This window comes from Protopterus annectens, chromosome 11.part0 (genome assembly GCF_019279795.1).
Source record: "Protopterus annectens isolate FY-2018-M chromosome 11.part0, PAN1.0, whole genome shotgun sequence".
Classification (NCBI taxonomy): domain Eukaryota; kingdom Metazoa; phylum Chordata; order Ceratodontiformes; family Protopteridae; genus Protopterus; species Protopterus annectens.
The window spans coordinates 141,675,707-141,697,458 of record NC_056745.1 but is presented as its reverse complement, the minus strand read 5'-3'; the positions used below and the strand labels follow the sequence as shown (position 1 = coordinate 141,697,458).

The 21,752-nt window shown below is 43.2% G+C and overlaps 1 protein-coding gene across 2 annotated transcripts in view; it reads right to left on the bottom strand.

Moving 5' to 3' along the window:
* TTLL1 (tubulin tyrosine ligase like 1) overlaps window positions 1-21,752 on the bottom strand; it is a 932,005-nt gene that overhangs the window by 479,746 nt on the left and 430,507 nt on the right. For both annotated transcript variants that reach the window (XM_044087529.1, XM_044087530.1), the window contains exon 5: window positions 17,892-18,000. In XM_044087529.1, the coding sequence (XP_043943464.1) occupies window positions 17,892-18,000 (109 nt within the window). The remainder of the gene's footprint in view (window positions 1-17,891; window positions 18,001-21,752) is intronic.

Genomic DNA, 21,752 nt, shown 5'->3' with positions numbered 1-21,752 from the left:
AATTTAGCAAAGGAGACGAACAGCTGATCTGATTGCCTGTGACCAGCTGTTCTGTGAATATAAAATCGTAATTGTCTATGAACATCCAAGGAATGCAGTTTGTATTCTCCTTTGTTTGAGTACTTGGGAAAAAACACAGGTAAGTTGATTGATTGGTTGATATTAGATTCTGAAGAGACCTTTGGAAGAAAAGATGGATTGGTCCTGAGGCACACCCTATCTGGAAAGAAGGAAAGGTAAGGTGGCTTGACGCATAGAGCCTGAAGTTCAGACACTCTTCTGGCTGAAGTGATAGCTAGTAAGAAGGCAGTCTTCCAGGAAAGGTACTTCAGGTCTGTAGACACTGCAGGCTCGAAGGGAGGAGCAGTAAGGGCTTGCAGAACTAAAGATAGGTCCCAAGGTGGTACAATCTCTTTGACTGGAGGCCTCAACAAAAAAATCCCTTTAAGAAAGGTTTTGCACAATTTCGCCGTCATGAGGGGAGCTGTCTCATGACCAATGTGATAATGAGAGATGGCTGCCAATTGTACCTTAATCGTGGAAGAACTTGCCCCTTGATGAAAGAGGTCTGTTAAAAAATCCAGCACTGCCGACATAGGTGCTGAAAAAGGATCCAAACTTTTCTGGACCGCCCAAATAGAGAATCTCTTCCATTTACTCCGATAAACCTGCCTAGTGGAAGGTTTATGAGCTGCCACTAGGATGGCCTTGACCGGTGACGAGATACCGGGAGTCCTAATCAAGGATGGAACTGGAGCAGCCAAGCTGTCAATTTCAGGGTGCGTAGATCGGGGACCAAAATTCCCAGAGGATGGGAGATGAGATCCGGAATCGGATCCAGAATACATGGTGGATTCACTTTGTGAGACCATACAAAGGGGAACCAGGGTTGACGAGGCCAGAACGGGGCAATGAGAATCATTCTGCTCCCCAAACTGTTGGCTTTCTGCAGAAGCCTCTGAATTAGAGGTAGTGGAGGGTAGGCATAAAGGAGACCGGGAGGCCAAGCATGCACCAGCGCATCTCTCGGAGATTCCCCTGGTGGGGGAAGCAGAGCGAAGAAATTGTCGCATTTGGCGTTTGAGTGAGAGGCAAAAAGATCGCAACAGGGTTGCCCCCAAACGGCAAAAATCTTCTTCCCTACCTGAGGATTGAGAGACCACTCGTGAGGGGAAAGAATGGTGCGACTGAGTTTGTCCGCAAGGATGTTGGATTTTCCCGGAATGTGCGTTGCTACAAGAAAGCGTTTGGCGGAAATTGCCCATTCCCAGACTCTCATGGCCTCTCGACAAAGGGGATAGGACCTGGTTCCTCCCTGTTTGTTGATGTACCAGACTACCGACATGTTGTCTGTCTGAATCGCAATAGTCCCTGAAGGAAGAACGTGGTGAAGTGCTTGCAACGCTAGGAGCACCGCTCTCATTTCCAGGACATTTATATGCAACGAAGTCTCTGTGGAGTTCCACGTGCCTTGGATAATCTTCCCCGCAGAATGCCCCCCCCACCCGAGGCAAGAAGCGTCCGTGGTCACTGTGGCTCGGGGAAATGCTGCACAAAAAGGTCTCCCTGTCAGAGGCTCCGGAGATCGAAGCCACCAAAGAAGGGAATCCTTGCATGCTTTGCTGACCGCTATCGGAGTGTTGAGAGAGGAACAGAGAGGGGACCACTGAACTTGAAGGGTCCATTGAAGAACCCACATGCGTAAGCGCGCATGAATAAGAAGCGGGATAGCTGCCGCCATCGAACCTAGGGCCCTCAGGACCGAAGCTGCTGTCGGAAATGGTTGCAGGACCGCTGATACATGACACTTCAGGTTGGAAATTCGGTCTGGGGTGAGGAAGGCTCGCATTGACCTGGTGTTTAGTCTTCCTCCTATGAAATCTATAACTTGTGTGGGGTGCAGTAAAGATTTCTCCCAGTTGACACTGATGCCCAGCCTTGGGGCTATACGAAGGAAGTAGTCCCTGGCTGAGCACAGAAGATGCCTTGATGATGCCGTCAGGAGCCAGTCGTCCAGGTACGGAAAGACCTGTAATCCCTGGAGCCTCAGGTGGGCCGCTACAACAGCTAGAACCTTGGTGAACACCCTGGGGGCTGAGGTGAGACCAAAGGGAAGGACCCTGAACTGATAATGACTGGCTCCCAGCCGGAAGCGAAGAAACCTCCTGGACCGTCTGTCCATGTGAATGTGGTAGTACGCGGCCTTGAGGTCGATGGAGCACATCCAGTCGTTCTCCCTCAAGAGGGGGAGTATAGATTGAAGGGTGACCATCCGGAACTTTTGCTTGGTTACTGACAGGTTCAGCAGGGAAAGATCTAAGATCGGTCTTAAGTCCCCCGTTTTCTTTGGCACTAAAAAGAACCTGGAGTAAAACCCTGACCCGGTTTGATCTGGGGGGATGCACTGGATAGCTCTTTTTTCTAGCAGCTGTCCGATTTCGATAGCTGCTGCCTCCCTTTGGTCGGGTGGAACATCTGGGAGGCTGCGAGATCTGGGAACTTTGTACAGGGAATTGTATAACCTCTGGATATCACGTGAAGCACCCAACGGTCTGTTGTGATGGACTCCCAAGAAGTTAGGTGCCTCGAACGCCCGACTGCCTCCAGAGACGGACAGCCGGGCAACCCTTCAGGGCTGCTGCGTGGGTCTATCAGAGAAAGGTTCTCTGGACCCAAAGTTTCTAGGAGCCCCCCTGCCTCTAGGACGGCGACCTCCCTGTCCTCCTCTGCCACGGGAGGACTGGTTATCCGGAGCAGGTTGGGACTGCTGCGACATCCGGAACCACATCTTCTTCTGTCCCTTTTGGTTCTTCGAGAAGGACCTCTGGGGAGCTGAGAAGCGGACTCCGATGGCAGACAGCGTCTTCCCGTCCTTCTCGCTCTGGACTAATGTTTCGTGAACAGTTTTGCCAAACAAGGCAGAACCATCAAAGGGGGCATTCGCGAAAGTCGCCTTGAGGGGCTCTGCGAAATCACAGTGGCGGAGCCAGGCCTGCCGCCTCATGACTAGGCCTGCTCCGCTGGCTCTAGCGGCTCCCTCGGTAGTGTGAGAAAGCAGCCGCATAGATGTGTTAGAAACTGCTCTAAGAGTGGCCATTCGGGTGGAGTATACCTGCTAGTCCTCACCCGACATGGACTCTGGGGGAGATGCAGCGTATTCTTTAATCAAATCCCGCTGCATCCTGATGACGTGTGCCATATAGTTCAGCGCTCTCAAAGAGAAGGTTGCTGAACTGAAAACTCGCTTCCCAATGCGATCCATCGAGCGGGACTCCTTGCCCGGAGGATGCATAGAGGGACTCTCCTGGGCCAATTCCCTCTTAGTGGCTGCAGCCATCATCATGGCATCTACTGGGGGGCCTTTGCTCCAGTGAGTGCGGTCCGCCGGAGGGGAAAGGATACGGTCAGGACGCTTGGGTACAGGCTCAACGGTGTCCGGATCCTTCCACGCCCTGATGGATATAAGGTCCACCAGAGGATCGGCAGGAGGGGACACCCAAGAGGTAGATGGGCCCGCCTCGAATGCCACCAAGAACACAGACTCGCCTGAGGAGGCCTTGTGGGGCAGACCACCCCCCCCCCCCTGATCCTCAACATTTCCATAATGTCTCCAAATGAGACGTGTTCAGGGGTGACCTTGGGGAGCCTTCCCTTCATCCAAGTCTGTGTCTTCGTAACGGACTCGGGAGTCCATGTGCCTCCTTTGCACTTACGCCCGAGGTACTTCTTCGGGGCTGTCCGAGGAGTACTCTTCTGCAGCTGGATGTTCCAAGGGAACTACTTGGGACATCGAGGCGGGCTGTCCCTGGGACCAGCTGGTGGGAGCCTGGCCCAACTGCAAGGGAGTGCGGGATGGAGCCGTGGCAGGGACCAGGGGTCCGGAAGTCCTCAACAGTGCCCTTTCCACTACGTCGAAGGCCGAGGGGGAGCCAGCTTCTCTAAACCCCGAGAGCCGACCCCCACTCGGATCCGACGCACGGATCGGAGCCGGAGCCGAGACCGTCGGATCCGAGAGACCGGTGTGCTCCGACCTAGACGGAGCCGAAGACACACCAGCTCCCTCGGCTCCGAGAGGTCGGGTCCGAAGTACCCGAAGCACTCAAGGGATGGGACGGATCCGAGGTGCGCCGACCTATCGGATCCGACCCACCCCCGGATCCAACTCTGCCCGGCGCCGACAGCTCCGAACCCATGGTGTGGGTCGGAGAAGGAGCCAAAGGGGTGAAAAAAGGGGTCGAAGCCCCTCCCGGATGGGGGGGGGCTAGGAGCACTCCCATTTGCATTTGGGCCTGGATGAATTTCCTCATCATCCGGTCCATGTCTGCTTCACTCATGGAGAAGGTCGATTAAGTCGAGGCCACCGAAGCGGATCTAGAGAGCCGCCTTGGGGACCTCGCTGAAGGGCTAGCCTCCTCCTCCTCGGGCCCAGGAGAGAACCGAGGGGAGTGGAGCCGAGGAGGAGGGAAGCTAGAAGGCACAGGAGAGGCCCGCTTGGATGGAGGAGCCGAACTAGAGGTTTCAGCTCTCCGTTTGTGGTGCCTCTCCCTGTGCCTCTCCTTCTTTTCTCTCTCCCTAGAAGACTCTCTCTCCTCCGGCATCTTAGAGGGAGGTTGAGTCCCAGCCGGTGGAGGAGAGCCCACAGCAACTGTTTGCTGTGTAGAAGGGGCAGAAGCCGAGCGGTATCTGGAGGGAGAAGTCCCGCCAGAACCAGCTTCACCTCCGCTCCCTCAAAGCTCGGGGTTGAACCCTGCACAAATGGTACAACCAGATGACAGGTGTTCAACCCCAAGATGATCTTGCCAGTGTGGCCATCCGCTGGGGACAGCTTATGGCCACACTCGGTACATTTAGAGAATACTGCCTTATGGGCTTCAGACATGTTAAGCCCTAACAGGCCTAAAAACACACACACACACACAAACTATGCAAAACCCGAGAAAAAATTAAAAGATAGAGAGAGGAAAGCCTAACACAAACACTTCTAACTAATTAAATTAAAAAAGTTAAAGTTTTTCAAAATTTTCCTGTCAGAAAACTTATCTGCACTAGGAGCTCAAGGAATCCGTCGCAACTTGAAAGCGGCAAACAAAATCTGAGGTCAGTCAGGGCTTGGCAAGGGGTTATGGGTAGAGGGAGGAGCTAGGAGCTCGGAGCCTAAGCTTTTGAAATGCCGGCTCGGATCCGAGGTCGGATCCGATACCCACAGGTTGCAGACAAATGAAGTCTGCCTACTTCAGATCATATGTTTTGGGAGTGCAATGAGTTAGACTTCAAAAATTCCCTACAGAATATCCTGTCAGAAATACTGTGTGAGCAAATGGATGTAACCAAGGAAATGACTGCTTGAGCTAGGATACAAAACTTGAATTGCCTAGACATAGTAAGCGCTTGCTAAGTTTAATACTGTTGGCCGCCAAAAGCAATTACTATAAAATGGAAATCAAAGTCTAAATCAACTGCATTTGAAGTACTGAATATTTTAACAGAGACAAAAGCACTAGAAATGGTTAACTTTAGAAAAGGGTAGGAATAACAATACATACAGAATAATATTTTGGAGGAGGCGTGAGACTTGACAGAAGGCAGAAATTGAACAATTTATGCAATTTGGCTTGATGGTAGTTATACAAAACAAAAACATATGTGATGTATAATGTTTGTAATTAGGAATATGTTAATTCATCCATCCATCCACAACCCCTTTTCCCACGGGGATGGGGTATCACTTCAACAATGACAATCTAGAGTCAAGGTTCATACCACCAGTTTTTCTTTTATATTAATACAGGTTTGCCTATGTCTTGAGTGATAATTCAGTAAAGGTGCTAAAAAAATCTGAACTATGTGAGAAGCAGAAATTAACTGGTGGACCTGGCTAGATACATTTGCCTAGCACAGCACTGGAATACATTATATACATATATAGTGAGACATTTGCAAATGCAAGACTTGTAGCTGCGACTCTTGTAACTGCAATCACAAAGATATTTTGTGCGCCACACTCCAGTCTCCAAATTATATATTATATATATATATATATATATATATATATATATATATATATATATTTTTTTTTTTTTTTTTAATGGAAGATAATAATGTCTTCAAATAACACTAAAGCACCCAGAGCATACAAACTATCATGTGAAATAAAAAATGCGTATGGTCATAAGTAGAGAAAAATGGCAGACTACAAATGTTTACTATGAAAACAGTTCTAAAAAATTTGAATGTGTAATAAGTCTTTACATTAAGCATTAAGACAGAATTCTAAGAAAACTAAAGACTATAATGTCTCAAATACAGACTACACAATATTACAAAAAGTATTAGAAAAGTACAGGAAATATTTTTAAAATATTGAACTACAACAATATGAATAAGTATGTAATAAAACAAAGGAGTGTGTAGCAGATCTTAAAGCAAATAAGGGAATTATATGAAAAAATATGAAAGATATTTTTCACACTATCAGAAACTGGCTTTTAATAACATGTCAGAGTGTGACAGGGCTGCTAAGTAACTTACGTAAGCTCTGTCTAACTGTATTACACAGCCTAGATTTCCTACAACTTAAAGGCAGGGGGCCTCTAAATTTCAGGTGTTGATTCAGGCTTTGGTGAACCGGTGAACTAGGATGGCTGCTAAGGAAACAGAAACAAAATAAAAGTTTACCCAAAACAGTATTATAACCAGAGATGTGATGCATACCTCTCAACTGCCCAGATTTTCACAGAATGTCCAGACTTCTGCCTCATACTTTGGCCTGTTCCTCATAAGATTTGTTTATTCAAGTTGGCAGTGCTTCTCTCTCTCTTGTTTTTGTTATAATATTTTTTCTCTTGATATAGGTGGGTGTCTTTCATCTGACCTCAGCATAGGTATCTGCCCACAGTTATATTTCTCCATTTTTCTGCAGTTCTTCTTTGTCCTTAGCACCTACTTTCACTGTTGTGTTGAAATCTATGAACCATGCTGGATTTCTCTTCCTCTTTACCACTGTAACCCTCCTAAATGCCTATACTATATCATCCACCAAACAGCAGCCTTTATACCTCATGAGACAATATGAACAGGAAACTGGCTAACTGACAGGAAGCAGAGCGTGGAAGTTATGGAAGAGATTATCTTTAGAAAAGTCAGTAATCAGCATAACATTTTCAAAGATTCAAAGAAACTTTAATGTCATTTAGGACCACATAAGTGCAGCCTAAATGAAATTGCACGTCAGCTCATTAGAGAAATGTGGTTTAAATAATGTAGATACAGCAGTATCAAAGAATAACATAAGAAAGAAAATAACTACATGTATGACATGCAAGAGGTAGTGCACATTACATACACACAGTAACTACCCATTATCCAGTGATAAATGATAAATACACACCACCAAACCCCTACACTATTAAGATAGAGAATACATAGAGACTAGTGAATAGCAGCTGTTTGGTTACCATATTGCAATTGTTAACCTTAGATATGACTCAGTATGGCCATCATCATAGCTCTCAACCTTTCATCTCCAAAATGAGAAACACTAGCCCTCATGTGGAACAAATGGACAAAATGTGGAACACATACTAATGGCATACTTACAACTTCATCTGGGAAGGTCATAGGATGGTTAAAATATGCTGGTTTTACTTATAAAGATCTTTTAATTAATTAGTATGATTAATTTCTATTTACCATAGATTTCACTTAAAAAAAATCCTAACAATGGATGTGTGACAGAGTCTTTCAACGTGGAACTTCAAGGAACATAAACCTTTTAAGACCTCAAATGAGGTACATTCCTTGTAATGAGGTGCATTTGAGAGGTATCATATTGCATAATAGTAATGCTGGTGGTAATTGCTCAGAGCAACAGGATTAAAGGAAAAAAGAGGCTTCAATGTTATCAGGTATTATGGTTGGTGTCCATATTAATAAGTCTCACAGCTGTAAGATACAAACTGTTCCTGAATCTGGTAGTCCTACAGCGGAAGCTGCAGTACCTCCTTCCAGACGTAAGTTGTGAGAACCAGTTGTGGGCCGGATGAATCGAATCAGCAAGTATTTTATAAGTTCGCTTTGTTGCTCTTGTAAAGAAAAGCTCCTGAATAGAAGAGAGGTTTTGCGCCCAAGATTTTCTCAGCCACCCTCACCACCCTCTGTAGTTTCTTCTTCTCAGCAACCGTGCAGTTACCGAACCATGCTATGAAGTTGCTAGTGAGGATGCTCTCAATAGCGCCCCTGTAAAAAGTGGTAAGAGCAGACAGTGGGAGCCTGGCCTTTATGAGCTTTCTCAGGCGGTGAAGCCTCTGTTGAGCCTTCTTGACTATATGGTTGGTGTTAGCAGCCCAGGAGAGGTCATCAGAGATGTGATGGCCCAGGAACTTGGTTGTTTTTACTTTCACTACTACCTCCCGTTTGATAGTGAGTGGTTGGTGAACTGTTGCCTTTCTCCTGAAGTCCATAATCATTTCTTTGGTCTTATTAACATTCAGGTCCAGATTGCCTGGTGTGACAGAAACAATCAAAGTGTTCACCTCATCTCTGAAGTTGTGTTCATTCCCACCACTAATGAGACACGATTGTGGTATCAACAAATTTTATAATATGGTTTGACTTATGTCTTGCAGTGCAGTCACAATGCCACAGGGGTCAGTGATGGGATTCCTATTAATTAATTTGGTCTCCGATATCACAATGCACCAAAAACAGGGTGTTACCCTATTGACAGGGCAGTCCAACATGAGACTTACTGTGGCTTGCATGGTGAGTGACTAGGTGACTAGTGACGGGACTTAATACAAAAATATACAAGACCCTCTTCTTGGGTGAAGGTATCCAGGGAAAACATGCACATTTGAAAATGTGCACATCTTGGCCACCCCTAGAATCAAGGACCATGTAACCTACTTGTTGGTCACCCCCTTAGGAGAGAGTTCAGTAACTTACTGTGAATGGGCAGTGTTGAAGGATGTCAGGATAAAACAGTGTGTGTAACTTCTGCAATGGATATGAAGCAGTTTCCTCAATGAATGACTTATTTGTAAGGTCACACTTGGAATACAGTGTCCAATTTTTGATGGCCAAACAGGTAAAGAAAGATTAGACCTATAGAATGCATACAAATCAGTTACCAAAATTATGTGGAGAGTAAAGGGTTAGGTACGAAGACCAATTAGACAGCAGAGCATAACAGATTGAAAGAGAACAGAAGATAAAAGCAGCTGTAATTTTGAAATGTCATGTTCAAAGACCTCATCATAACATCTGATAGGCAATTTCTGTGGGCAATGCTGATAAAGCTTTACAACAAGATGAAGGAGGACAGTTAAATAATTAAGTATACTACAACGTCGACTAACATGGAATAATGTGCTGCAACCAATAAATTCACAAAGTTAAAGAAATCAAATGGAAATGTAATTCATAGCCCGAGTGAGGTGGAGCGTTGTGTGAACTTAGTCGTTTCTGTGTTTTAAAAAAGTAATTCATAGAATTAAAATCAAACAAGAGAAAAGACTACAACCTCGAGTAAATTCATACAGTGTTTCTTCTGAAAAAATATTTAACTTATTAGCCACAATTCGTTTAATTTACTTTCAAGATAAACCACTACTTCCAGTGGACTTAATGTGATAAAAACATAACTTACAAACAGAAACCAAACTGATGACAAGTGCATAATAAAGCTATTGATGTCCTCCAAGTGTAAAACAATGACTTCAGCCAGACACCTATGCATAGCAGTTGGTTGACCAAATAGCTAACTTAACTTGCACTTCTCTTACTAAAATACGGTAGTCTAAGGCTGAACAAAACATTGAGGAAAGTGATATTAACAGAAAAGGGATGAAAGCCATTATTTTATTTATTTTAATAAATAAATTGCAATGACTTTTTTTACCTATCCAGAAAGTCGTTCCTGAAAAAGATTCTCAAGATAATGCAAAACTGCCATAAATAGCAACATTACAATTTAACCAAAATATATCTCAAAGTCAAAGAACAGTGACATTATACTTACCATAATTGTAGATGTTTAAGTAAATCAGTGTTCTAGTACTGATTCTTGGGTCTTCCTGCCATGCAGAAGTGCATGACTAGCCTGATTCCCAGAGTCCTTACATCATCCCTAACCAACGGATGTCTGAGGACTGACACCTGGACGTCAGGGTATAAGAGGTGTCCTTTGGCACCATCTTCAGGTCTTTCCAGAATGATAGTCATTCGGATTCCTGAGGACGACAAGATATTTCCAGTTCTCTAAGTTTTGAGAAAGGTAAGAGAATGGACTAAAAATGAAACAGAAGTGTGTGTGTGTGTGTGTGTGTGGGGGGGGTTATGACAGATTAAGAGTACATGCCCAAAGCCCCAGATATGGGGGGCCCATCAGACAGAGGGGTAGGAGGGTGGATGTTTGTATTGCAACACTGATCTACTCAAACATCTACAATTATAGTATGTGTAACACAACTGTACTACGTTCTTCATAGTCAATGTTGCAATACTGAGTTTTTGGAGGACTCCTAAAGCTACATGTTGGGAGGCTGGCTGTCTGATGGCGTCCGGTGCAGCAGGTTCTACAGGAAAGCAGTGGTAAACCCTGTCCAATCCCTGGATGCAGTGTCTAAATGGTAACTGTTTGTTACAGGTGCAGATAGAGGACCAGGTAGCATCCTCCAAGATAGACTGAGTAGGGACACTTTTTAGGAAAGCGGTGTTGACAGCCCTGTGTCTCATGGAATGTGCCCTGACAGAAGATAGTAATGGCTTGCCATGAAGAGCTTAACAGAGGGGAATACAATTTGCTATCCATTTTGAAATAGGCTGTTTGGAGACAGAAGACAGATCTGTCTTCATTCCCTTCTACAAAGACCACTAGCAGTTGTTCTGCTCTATTATGGAACTTTGTTCTGTTATGTTAATACTTCAACTGTCAGTGCACATCCAGGGAATTTAGCATTTTTCAGCTTTATTTTTGGAGATTTGGAAAGAACACTGGCAGGTGTATAGCATAGTCTGGTTCAACGATAGTTCTGATACTACTCTGGGCATGAAAGGTAACTCTATCCCTGTGTAAGACAATGAACAGTTCTTTGCACATCAGGACATGTAGTTCTGAGTCCAATCTGTCTGATGCGATTTGTTCTCAGTATGGAGGTCTTCCAGGTGAGCATTTTTAAAGGTGCAAAAGTTGTTGGCTCAAATGGTGGCAGGGTAAGTTTTCCCAAAACACAGTTCAAGTCCCAAGAGGGGAAAAGGGTTTCTCCAGGGTGGTCTAAGGTGCCTAACCCTTTTTAGGAATTGTTTCAGGTGGGGGTGAAAACAGACAGGGGATGGCAGAAGGATGCATCTTAATACTAGAATATGATAGACCCTGGTCAAATAATCCTGAAAGGTACTGCAACACTGGAATCATGCCAGCATGAGGTGGCATAAATTTGGCCTGGCACCAAACAGAAAATCTTTTCTCCTTGGATGAGTATGATTTTCTGGCCTTTCTCAAGTTTGATAGTACTTCAATAAAGTTGTTTGCATTGTTTGCAGTTAAAATCTCCATGTTGTTACTTTGAACATCTTCAGGTATGGATGAATGACAGACCCCTTTAGCTGGTTGTATAGATTTATCTTCAGGGGAAGGGTATGGTATCTCCCATCACCGATGGTCAACAGAAGGGAAAACTAGTGCTGCTTTGGCCAGAAGGGGGCTATAAGTATTATGCTCAGCCTGTCTGACCTCACTTTTAGCAGTACCCTAGGGGTCAAGGATAACAGTGAAAAGGCATACAGAAAGTGATCTGAACATTTGAAGAAGGTGTCTGCCCTTCATGTCCCTGCCTGTTGAATTATGGAGTAGAACCTTTGTAACAGTCTGTTCTGATGAGAGGTAGAGATATCTATACTGGGGTATCACACTTGATGGGTGAGATACAGGAAAATCTCTCTCTTCAGCATCCATTTGTTGGGGTCCAGAAGGTCACTATTCAGACAGTCAGCTATGATGTTGTTTTGGCCTAGGATGTAGGATGCTTTTACAGTCAGTTGTGATGCTTGTGCCAAGACCCAAATCTTTATTGCTAGATTGCACAGGGCATAGGAATGAGTTCCCCCTCATTTGTTTATGTATCACATTACTGTGGTGGTGTTGTCTGTTCAAATCTGCAGTGTTCCTGGGTTCAGGTTATTTAGAAAGGCTTTCATAGACGGAAAAAATGTTTTGGCATTTCTTTTTGGTTTTGTACAGTTTTTGTTCTTTAGGAGTGATTTGTGACAGATGGGTACCAGTAAGAGTAAAGGGAAGGTCTACAAGATGGTAGTGATACCAGCTACGTTACATGGGTTGGAGAGGGAGGCATTGATGAAAAGACAGGAGTTAGAGCTGGAGGTGGCAGATTTAAAGATGTTAAGATTTGTATTGGGTGTGACGAGGATGGACAGGATTAGAAATGAGTACATTACATGGTCAGCTCAGGTTGGCCGGTTTGGAGACAAAGCAACACAAGCAAAACTGTTTTGGTTTGGACATGTGCTGAGGAAGGATGCTGGGTATATTGGGAGGAGGATGCTAAGAATGGAGCTGCTAGAGAAGAGGAAAAGAGGAAGACCTAAGACAAGGTTTATGGATGTGGTGAGGGAAAACATCCAGGTAGCTGGTGGGACAGAGCAAGATGAAGAGGACAGGAAGAAATGGAAACAGATGATCCGCTGTACTGACCCCTAACAAGAGCAGCCAAAAGAAAAAGAAGAAAGACAGTTTCTTTTGTTGTGGGGTCTAGACACCCTACACCTTTAACTGTCTTGAGTGTGCTTCCCAGGCCATTTCTGAACTGTGTGAGATGATGATTTAGTCTATCTCTGATAGACAGAAGTTTGCCCCTGGATTTTGCAAGATGGTGTCTTTCCAGCAAAGTAGTTCCTTTTCAAGCAGGGGAGAAGAGGCACCAGGGTTTCCAGGTGTTGTGGATGTTGTTCCTGTTTGTGCAGCTTTGCAAGAGAAACCATTAAGATGTAGAATGCCATGTATACCAAAGCCTTTAGGTATTCTCATGCAAAGACTGTTTGCCTTGGAACTAGACTGTTTAATAGTTTGTCAGGAAAGAAACCTGGTCTTTTGCTGTACTGAATCTATTGGTACACCCAGAAAGAGACTTCTTGTCTGCGGCTGAAATTGGAACTTGCGTTAATTGAGAGTAAGGCCTACCATCTGGAAGCAGTCCATAGTGACTGGCAGGGCTATTTGAAGTTCTACAATGGATTTCCCCTGGATGTGGCAATCATCTGGGTAAGGGTAAATGTGACCCCTTAAAGTTCTACAATGGGCAATAACTGGAACTAGGCATCTGGTGAAAACTCTGGGAACAGTAGATAACCCAAATGGTAAAAAAAGCACAACTGACAGCTGAACAGAACAGACAGTGCAGTCCAGCTGCCATAAACTGAAGATATTTCCTGTGCTCTTTGGCTATATGAAAGGGCAGGCATCCTTCAGGTCTAGTGTGACCATACAGGCTCCATGAAAGATCATGGATAAAAGTTTCTGTAGGGTTACATGCAATGTGCAGAAACTTATTTAACTTTGACACGTCTAAGGTTGGTGTCCAGATGCCTTCCTTTCTTAGGATAAGGAAGATCCTCAAATGTAACCCTGTGCCCTCTTTTCCTGCAGGAACTGGCTGAATGGACCCTTGTTATAGAACATGTAAAAATATGTGGGGGTCATTATTGGTCCTTTGGGGGCTTTGGTATCCCTAAGGGAGACATGAATTGAATGAAACAGCCCTTTCTATGATATTTAAGAAGCACTGGTCCCTGGAGATGAGTTACCACTGTCTTTCTGCTACAGGAAGGGGGGTGGTGTGGATTGGAGATGAGGAGGTGTAGTGCATAGTCACATCTGCTCTCTTTATGGAATAGGGTCATTGGTTCCCTCAGGCCAACAGCTTAAGGGTTTTGTAAAGGTACCTATCACAATCCTGACAACTAGAAATGTGCTGGATCTCCAAGCAAAACAAATAAAAAGGATGGAAAATGCAGTTGTGTAAGCAAAACTAGTAGATGCTCAAATGATCAATGCTGCAGTAGCCTTAGCAATATGGGTTATATCCTGCCAACCATATAACAACCAGTCAGCATCCAAAGCTTCAAGGCACCTTCCACACACCCAAATAGGCAGCTTGAGTTGATCTGACTAAAAGCCAGGTTTGGGTGCCAAGCCCTTCAGAGCTTTCCCACCAACAGAGAGAGGGAGGCTGAGCCCTAAAAAGCAAATGTTAGGAACAATAAAAATATAAATGTCCAAACCCTGGCATAAAAGCAAACCAAAAAACAATAGGGATACAGTGAGGGGGTGGCTACTGCAGTAGTGATCATTAGAACACCTACTGCTATAGTAAGTTTACTTACACAGCTGTTCTATGTTCATCATACTGATCACTGCTGCAGCAGCCTTAGCTATACTGGCAGATTACTACAGCTTCCCACATTTGGGAGGTGGAAGGAAAAGTGTCCAGGAGCCCCTGGAGAATGGTCCTAGAAAAGCTTGACCTGGATCTACAGAAGGAATCAAGCTTATACCACTTTGTAAATATATGTACAGAGAACCAAGTAGCAGCTTCTAGAATACTTCCAGAATCCAACCCTTTCCAAAAAAATACAGATGACGCCAAGACCTTGATAGAGTGGGCCTTGACTCATGCATGGAACAGTTTTGTTATGTCCTTAGACAGCCATTAGTAAATCGTCTATTTAGACACAGGTTGACCGATAGCACCTTCACAAGACATGAACAACTGATCTGAAGATCTGAAAGATTTTCTTCTCTTAAGATGGTACCCAAGTTGTCTGTAGACACCCAAAGTATGGAGTGTCCTTTTAGCCTTCATTTTTAGGTTCAGTAAAGAAAATGGAGAGATGGATAGTTTGGCTTAACGTAAATTCAGATACCACTTTAGGCATAAAAAAAGGATTAGTTCTCAAAGAAAACCTGTCCCTGTGGAAAATGGGGTTCACTCACCATAACAACTTGCAACTCTGATACCCTTCTTACAGAGGTACGAACAGCCAGTAAAACAGTCTTCCATGTTAAGAACCTCAAGTCAGTCAGGTTAGCTGGTTCAAATGGAACAAGTGTTAATTTCTCCAACACAAAATTTAGACCCCCATGGAGGGGCCACCAGTTCACTTGCAGGTCTCATGTGCAAAATGCCTCTCAAAAAATTTTTGACACGAGACTGCATTGAAAGATGAGGATCCTTGGGCAGACATGCTGAAATGACCAATAAATGAACCTTGATAGAGCAATAAGAAAGGCCTTAGGACAGTAACTCACACAAATATTGTAAAACCAGAGAACAACTGGCCCTGAATGTGTGCTGGTTATGTTGTTAGCATCATCTTCCATTTGTTAACCTATGATTTCCTATTAGCAGGCTTTCTTGCCTGCTTTAGAATCTGCTGCGTGTCCTCAGTAAACAGGTGCCTAAAAAGAATTAAGACCCTATCAACCATGCAGTCAACTGAAGTTGTCTGATGTCAGGATGTATAACACACCATCTGTTCTGGTGTGAGTAGATCTAATCTGTAAGGAAGCTTATAGTAAATTGCCCTGCCATTTTCAAAAGAAGGGAGAACCATGATTGCCTCAGCCAGAATACAGTCAACAATATGATCTTAGGAGACTCCTGAATCTTCAGAAGTACCCTGGATATTAGTGAAAAGAGTGGAAAAGCACACAGGAACATTCCTGCCCATGGAAGAGAAAAGCCATCCGTCTTCTAAGCCTTCTTGCATGGAGCCTTGGAACAGAATCATTGCCAGTTGATTGTTCAGAGAAAAGGCAAAGAAGTCCACCTCAGTGGAAAAGCACAGAGGAATGTTCTTGTCCATGGAAGAGAAAAGGCATCAGTCTTCCAAGCCTTCTTGCATGAAGTCTTGGAGCAGAATCATGCCCGTTGATTGTTCAGAGAAGAGGAAAAGAGGTCTACCTCAAGATCTCCACAGAAATGGATCAAATCTTGGAAGACCCCCCCGATCTAGTTTCCATCTGTGGGGGTCTGCCTTAATCAGGCTCAGCTTATCTCCCACAAAATTTTACTCTTATGGAATGTAGGATGCCTAAGGATTGAGAGTGTGCTGCGAAACTATACCCCAAGCTAACAAGGCTAGTCTGCAAAGGGAGTATGACTTGGTTCCACCTGTCTGTTAATTTACCACGTCACTGTGGTATTGTCTTTAACAACCTGACGAGATCCTCAGGACCAACAATGACTCAGAGAGTTGAGACCCTTGATCAGGGCAAGCATCTCCTTGACATTCATGTGCTCATGTCTGTCCTTGATGTCCCACACACTCTGCACTTTTAGCCTTCCTGAAAGTTCTCCCCAAGCAAAATCAGAGGTGTTTGTGTTGACTGACTGCTTTGGAAAATGCAGGGAGAAGAGGAGACCTGGATTTAAGGATATCTGCTGTCTCCACCAAATGATTTCTCTTCTGACAAACCTTGCCACTGAGATTTGAAAAGACAAAGGGCATTGGTGCTGGGACCAAAGAGACTATAGATACCAGTGTATCTTTCTCATGTGGAGTATTGCCAGGGGTATTATGTGAATCATAAAAGCCATGAGACCCAAAATCCTGAGGTATTCCCACACAGTGACAGAAATCTGAGTGGAAAAACCTTAGAAACAGATCTAGATATAGATCTATTTGTTATGTGGAAGAAAAACTCATCGAACTGAGGTTTCTAGTTAATAACACAGGAACACAATCCTGTGTGAAGAAGTCAGGAAAGACTTTTGAATGTTCTCTTGGAATCCCAGCTTGCGTAAGAGATCTCTCACCCAAGTCAGAGATTCCTGACACTTTAAAAATGATTCTGCAAAGATAAGCAAGTTATCTAATTATGGAAAAATGAGGATACCCTGTAGCCTGCAATGAGCTACAATTGGAACAAGGCAATTTGTGAACACTCTTGGTGAGAAGATATTCCAAAGGGTAAGGCAGACAGCTGATAATTAGTTACTTTACACAACTTTTAAACTGACAGGAAAAAAGAGCTCTCCTGTTTTAAAATATGATATAGTCTTGTGATTCTCCATTAAAACACAAAACTCCTACCTTTAAAATAACTTTCCTGAAGAGGAAAGTTATAAAACACAAAATATTTAGAAAATGGAAGGTTTTTCTCCAAAGGGAATTTATCAGCCCAGAAAAAGATCAGTACCAAGCAGAACATCAATCCTTGAAAGCCTTACAGGAGTGTACTCTTTCGCGGCAGTAAAACTCTGAAGGACTTGGCACTCAAACTTGTATTAAGTCAGTTCAGCTCGAGCTGCCTGACAGTTTCAATGCACAGATGTGCTGAATCTTTGGAAGCTGGCTGGCTATTATATCCTTGAAAGGATATAATCAACCCCTATAGCTAAAGCTACTGCAGCAGCAATCAATATGATGAACATATTTTTATGCAGTATTTGTTTCCCATACATTCAAGCAGTTATTGTCCTTTTAAATACTAATGAGAAGAATTCCCCAATGAGGTACTTATCTGAAAGTAGGTTGTAGGAACTCTGGGAAATAAGTAGACTGACAGACTGTGAGCATTTAATAAAACGGAGTAGAAAATCGGATTGTACGGCTAGGAAGAAGTGAAGATGGAACTGACGAATACCCCTATTATACTCTGACATCTCGACATCAGTCCTCAGATGTTCATTAACATGGGATGATGTAAAGACTCTGGGAAATGGACCGGTCATGGGCTTCTGCACAGCAGGAAGACCCAAGAATCAGCACTGCATCACTGATTACAAAGAATATTTCTTAAATAATATAATTTCAAGCAACAGTAGTGAAAAATATAGCAATGACTTTGCCAAGTACTTCATAAAAGCACTTACCCCATGCTTCTGTATGGCAACATTTGTAAGGTGCACAAACATGTTGTCCAGCTCACTAGTACTCGGTGTATACTTCACTGTGCAGAAACGGCAGAAACCTAGTTTATACCTATTAGAAGAGCAAGTGAACTTAATCAAAACCACTTGTATAAAATGCTTCTAGCAGTCTCCAAATTCCAGGTAGCAAACTGTGACTCTGGTTACTTCAACATAAAACAAGAGAAGCACAGGACAGGCAAATAAAGCAGTAATACAGTACTATAAGTTAGTTAAGATTAAAGAAAAGCATCTCTTTTTCATTAAGATTTATAAAGACATTTAACTTTTACACATTTTTTGCAATTCCATATCCCCAAACTCTACTCTCTCTCTTTAAATGTAATTCTTAGGCTATCCGAGGTAAATAACCGTATTAAGCACAGCAGAAAAGCACAGAACAGACAATCTTGCTGCAGTTATTATACTAACAGATTTTCAAGCTCATCTGTTTATTCCTTATGGTTGGCCACATGTACCGTCAGTTGGTATAAAGTCTGTATGCAAATGCAATAATAGAAATGGGAGCTACTGTAAACAGTTCTAGCTTTTTCTCAATGCATTTTATACTACTCTTAACAGTTCTCCTGCAAACAGTATGGTATATACAGTTGTTGTGAGTAGGCCAATGATAAATGGAAATGTGAATATTTATTATCTACTAGCCTAAAGGATGAACAACAGAGGATTTTATCAGGGAGTAAAATAGAGGAGCTTTACCTTTTACAAGAGACTTCCCCAGAGATTTATCACATATCTTAGTACTCATTATACAGACTGATCTTTCAGAGGGTCTTAGGTAGTGGAACAGAGTTTGGAGCCCTGTCATGTTCCCACAGCCCACAGTACCACACTCCTCAGCGAGTGACACAGATTAGGAAACTGAACAGAGCCCATTCTCCTCAGTTTTGACTTCCATGGAACATGGTCATGGGTGAAGAGTGTTGATGAAAAACTAGTTCATTAACTCAGTAAGCAAACATAAATATTTCTGTGTGCCAACTTCTGCAAGAAAAACAAAGAAAGGTGTAAAACAATATAAAGTGATAAAACTTGGTATACCCATACAGTGAGGTTTTCTTGAAGAAGCTGCAGAGAATGTCCATACCAAGGGGGATGGTAACAAGAATAAAACAGTAAACATCCCCTCTTCCAGTTACAAAGGACCTGAATGTCAACAGTAAAGTAACATCTGTGAAAATGTGGCAAGTAACTCGGATTGTCGCTTAAAAAGCCAGAGCTATTGGTTTGTTTCTATACAGGTTGTCAAAAGAACACTCACAGTGAAGTCACTTTGTTGGGAATGCAGAATGTTTCACAATTTGTAACTGGAGAGAAGATAGCTCATCATATCAAAAAGCACAGAAATCACCTGAAAACTGTGACATTGTTAGCATTTTTTTATACACAAAATATGTAGTGGAAGTGATCTGGTGTCTAATGGCTAACTATAAAATAGTAATAGTTGTTGACAACTCTATAAACTGACCCATTTATTGTTTTACATGGCCACAATTATACTAAAATGACTCTACCAAAGACAGACAGATTATGAAAGATTCCACAAAAAGATTATGGACTTTTATTTTTATTTGTAGATAGGTGACTGGAATGCAAGATCCACTTTTTAGCCGTGATCTAAATGCAAAGAAATGAAAGATAATAAACAATAGTATACAAGAAATGACAAAAATGAAACACTAATGAAAAGAAGGATTGTACAAGTGCACTTATTTAAGAATATAACACAATAAGGAAGCATCAGCAGCTCAACATGTTAAGTTTTGCTAGGAGGATCCATGAGGTGCATCGTACTTCTAGTATTACTAATTTGCATTCAACGAAATTCAAATCAACTAGTCATTTAGAACAAGTCTGCACAATGAAAGGAAATGGGCTATGTAATGTTAATTCTGCAACAGCAATGAACTTCAGGAAGTAGCTTACTTTTCAAAGTAGCTGTAAATTTGGCAACAGTTTGTAAATTGCTTGCAGCAGAACATAAAAAAATGCAGACTCTGCTGCGATGGAAAATACTGCTGTGCAGAAATGAAGAGTTTTTTTTTTTTTTTTTTTTTACAGAGTTATGTACTTACTATAACATGGCATCTGCGTTATCCTATATCACTATTCATCACTCTTGGGTCATAAGATCTGACATTAGAGCAGAGCCGGAAACTTTGCAGACAGCTTCTAGGCTGAGCTCTTCTCACTCCCATGATCTCTTGTTGCCCTCTAACCCCTCAGATCAAGTTTGTCCTAAAGCTAGAAAGCAGTCAAGGAAGACCTTGGCCACCAGATAGGACATCTCTGCTTCCTCTAGGTCTCGCAGAACAGATGCCAAGTTATGGTAAGTACATAACTCTTTATCTGATGCTATCCATGTCACTATTCCTCACTCTTGGGTCAGAGTCCCCAGCTACCCTAAATCCTGGGCGACCTTCATGGAAAGACATGCCAAAGAACTGTGGAGACAAAGGAAGCCCTGCTCCTGGAGACAATGTCAAGCTTATAATGATTAACAAAAGTGTGAGGAGTAGACCAGCTGGCTGCTGCAAAAATCTCATCTGTGGAATGACAGGCCTGACAGCTAGCTGACGTAGCCATATATCTAGTGGAATGAGCTCTGATTGGAACTGATAAAAGTAAACCTTTAAACAAAAAGGTAAAGGAAATATATTTCGAAATCCAACAAGAAATAGTAACTTTAGAAACTGCCTGACCCAGTCTGTTAAGAGAAAATTCCACAAACGGTCAGATTTGTTGAAACTTTGTTCTATTCAAGCAGAACCATAACTGTCTATGAACAACAAGCGTATGCAGCAGATATTTCCCTTTATTAGAATAGTTAGGGAGGAAATCTGGCAATTGAATTGACTGATTCAAATTCGCTTCCTTGGCTATCTTGGGCATGAAGGAAGGATTGGTTCAAAGATCCACTCTGTCTTTGTGAAACACCTGGTAAGGTGGTTTGATAGAAACAGCCTGCAACTCTGAAACTCTTTTTGCCGAAGTTATGGCTAACAGAAAGGCGGTCTTCAATGATAAAAATTTCATATTGCATGTAGCAGCAGGCTCAAAGGGACTCTGTGTAACAGATTGCAGCAGAAAAGAAAGGTCCGAAGGGGGGGGGGGTCCTTGACAGGAGGCTGAAGCAGAAAAACACCCTTCAAAAATCCCTTACAGAGGCAAGAGGGAAACGAAAGTTACTCGCAAACATGAAAACTGGAAATAGCCGCCAAATGGACTTTGATACTAGAGAAGCTAGCCCCTTACTGAAAAGCAAAGACAAGAACAATAAGATGCCTGGAATGGGAGCTAAAAAGGGTTCCAGATTTCACTGTTTGGCCCAAACAAAAAAACTTTTCCACTTACTTACATATACCTTTCTGGTGGATGCCTTCTGAGAGGCCAGAATAATGTTCTTGACAGGAGATGCAAGCCTGGACTGACTCAGGATTACAGGAAGTGGGCAAACCACGCCGTCAGACAAAGGGTCTGAAGGTTGGGGGTCAGAAGCTGGGAGGGATGGGAAATCAGATCCGGAAGGGGATCTAGTACACAAGGGGGGGTACTTCAAATGAGACTGTAGGAGGGGAAACCACACTTGCCAAGGCCAAAAGGGGGTGATGAGGATCAAAGTGGCCTTGAGGCATCAAGCTTTTTGAAGCACTCTTGAAATGAGAGGTATAGAAGGATAGGCATAAAAGAGACCCAGAAGCCAATCGTGAACAACAGCATCCCTGGGGGACTTCTTGACAGGGGGAATCAGGGCAATATAGTGGCTGCATTTGCGGTTGTGAGGAGAGGCGAACAAATCGCAAC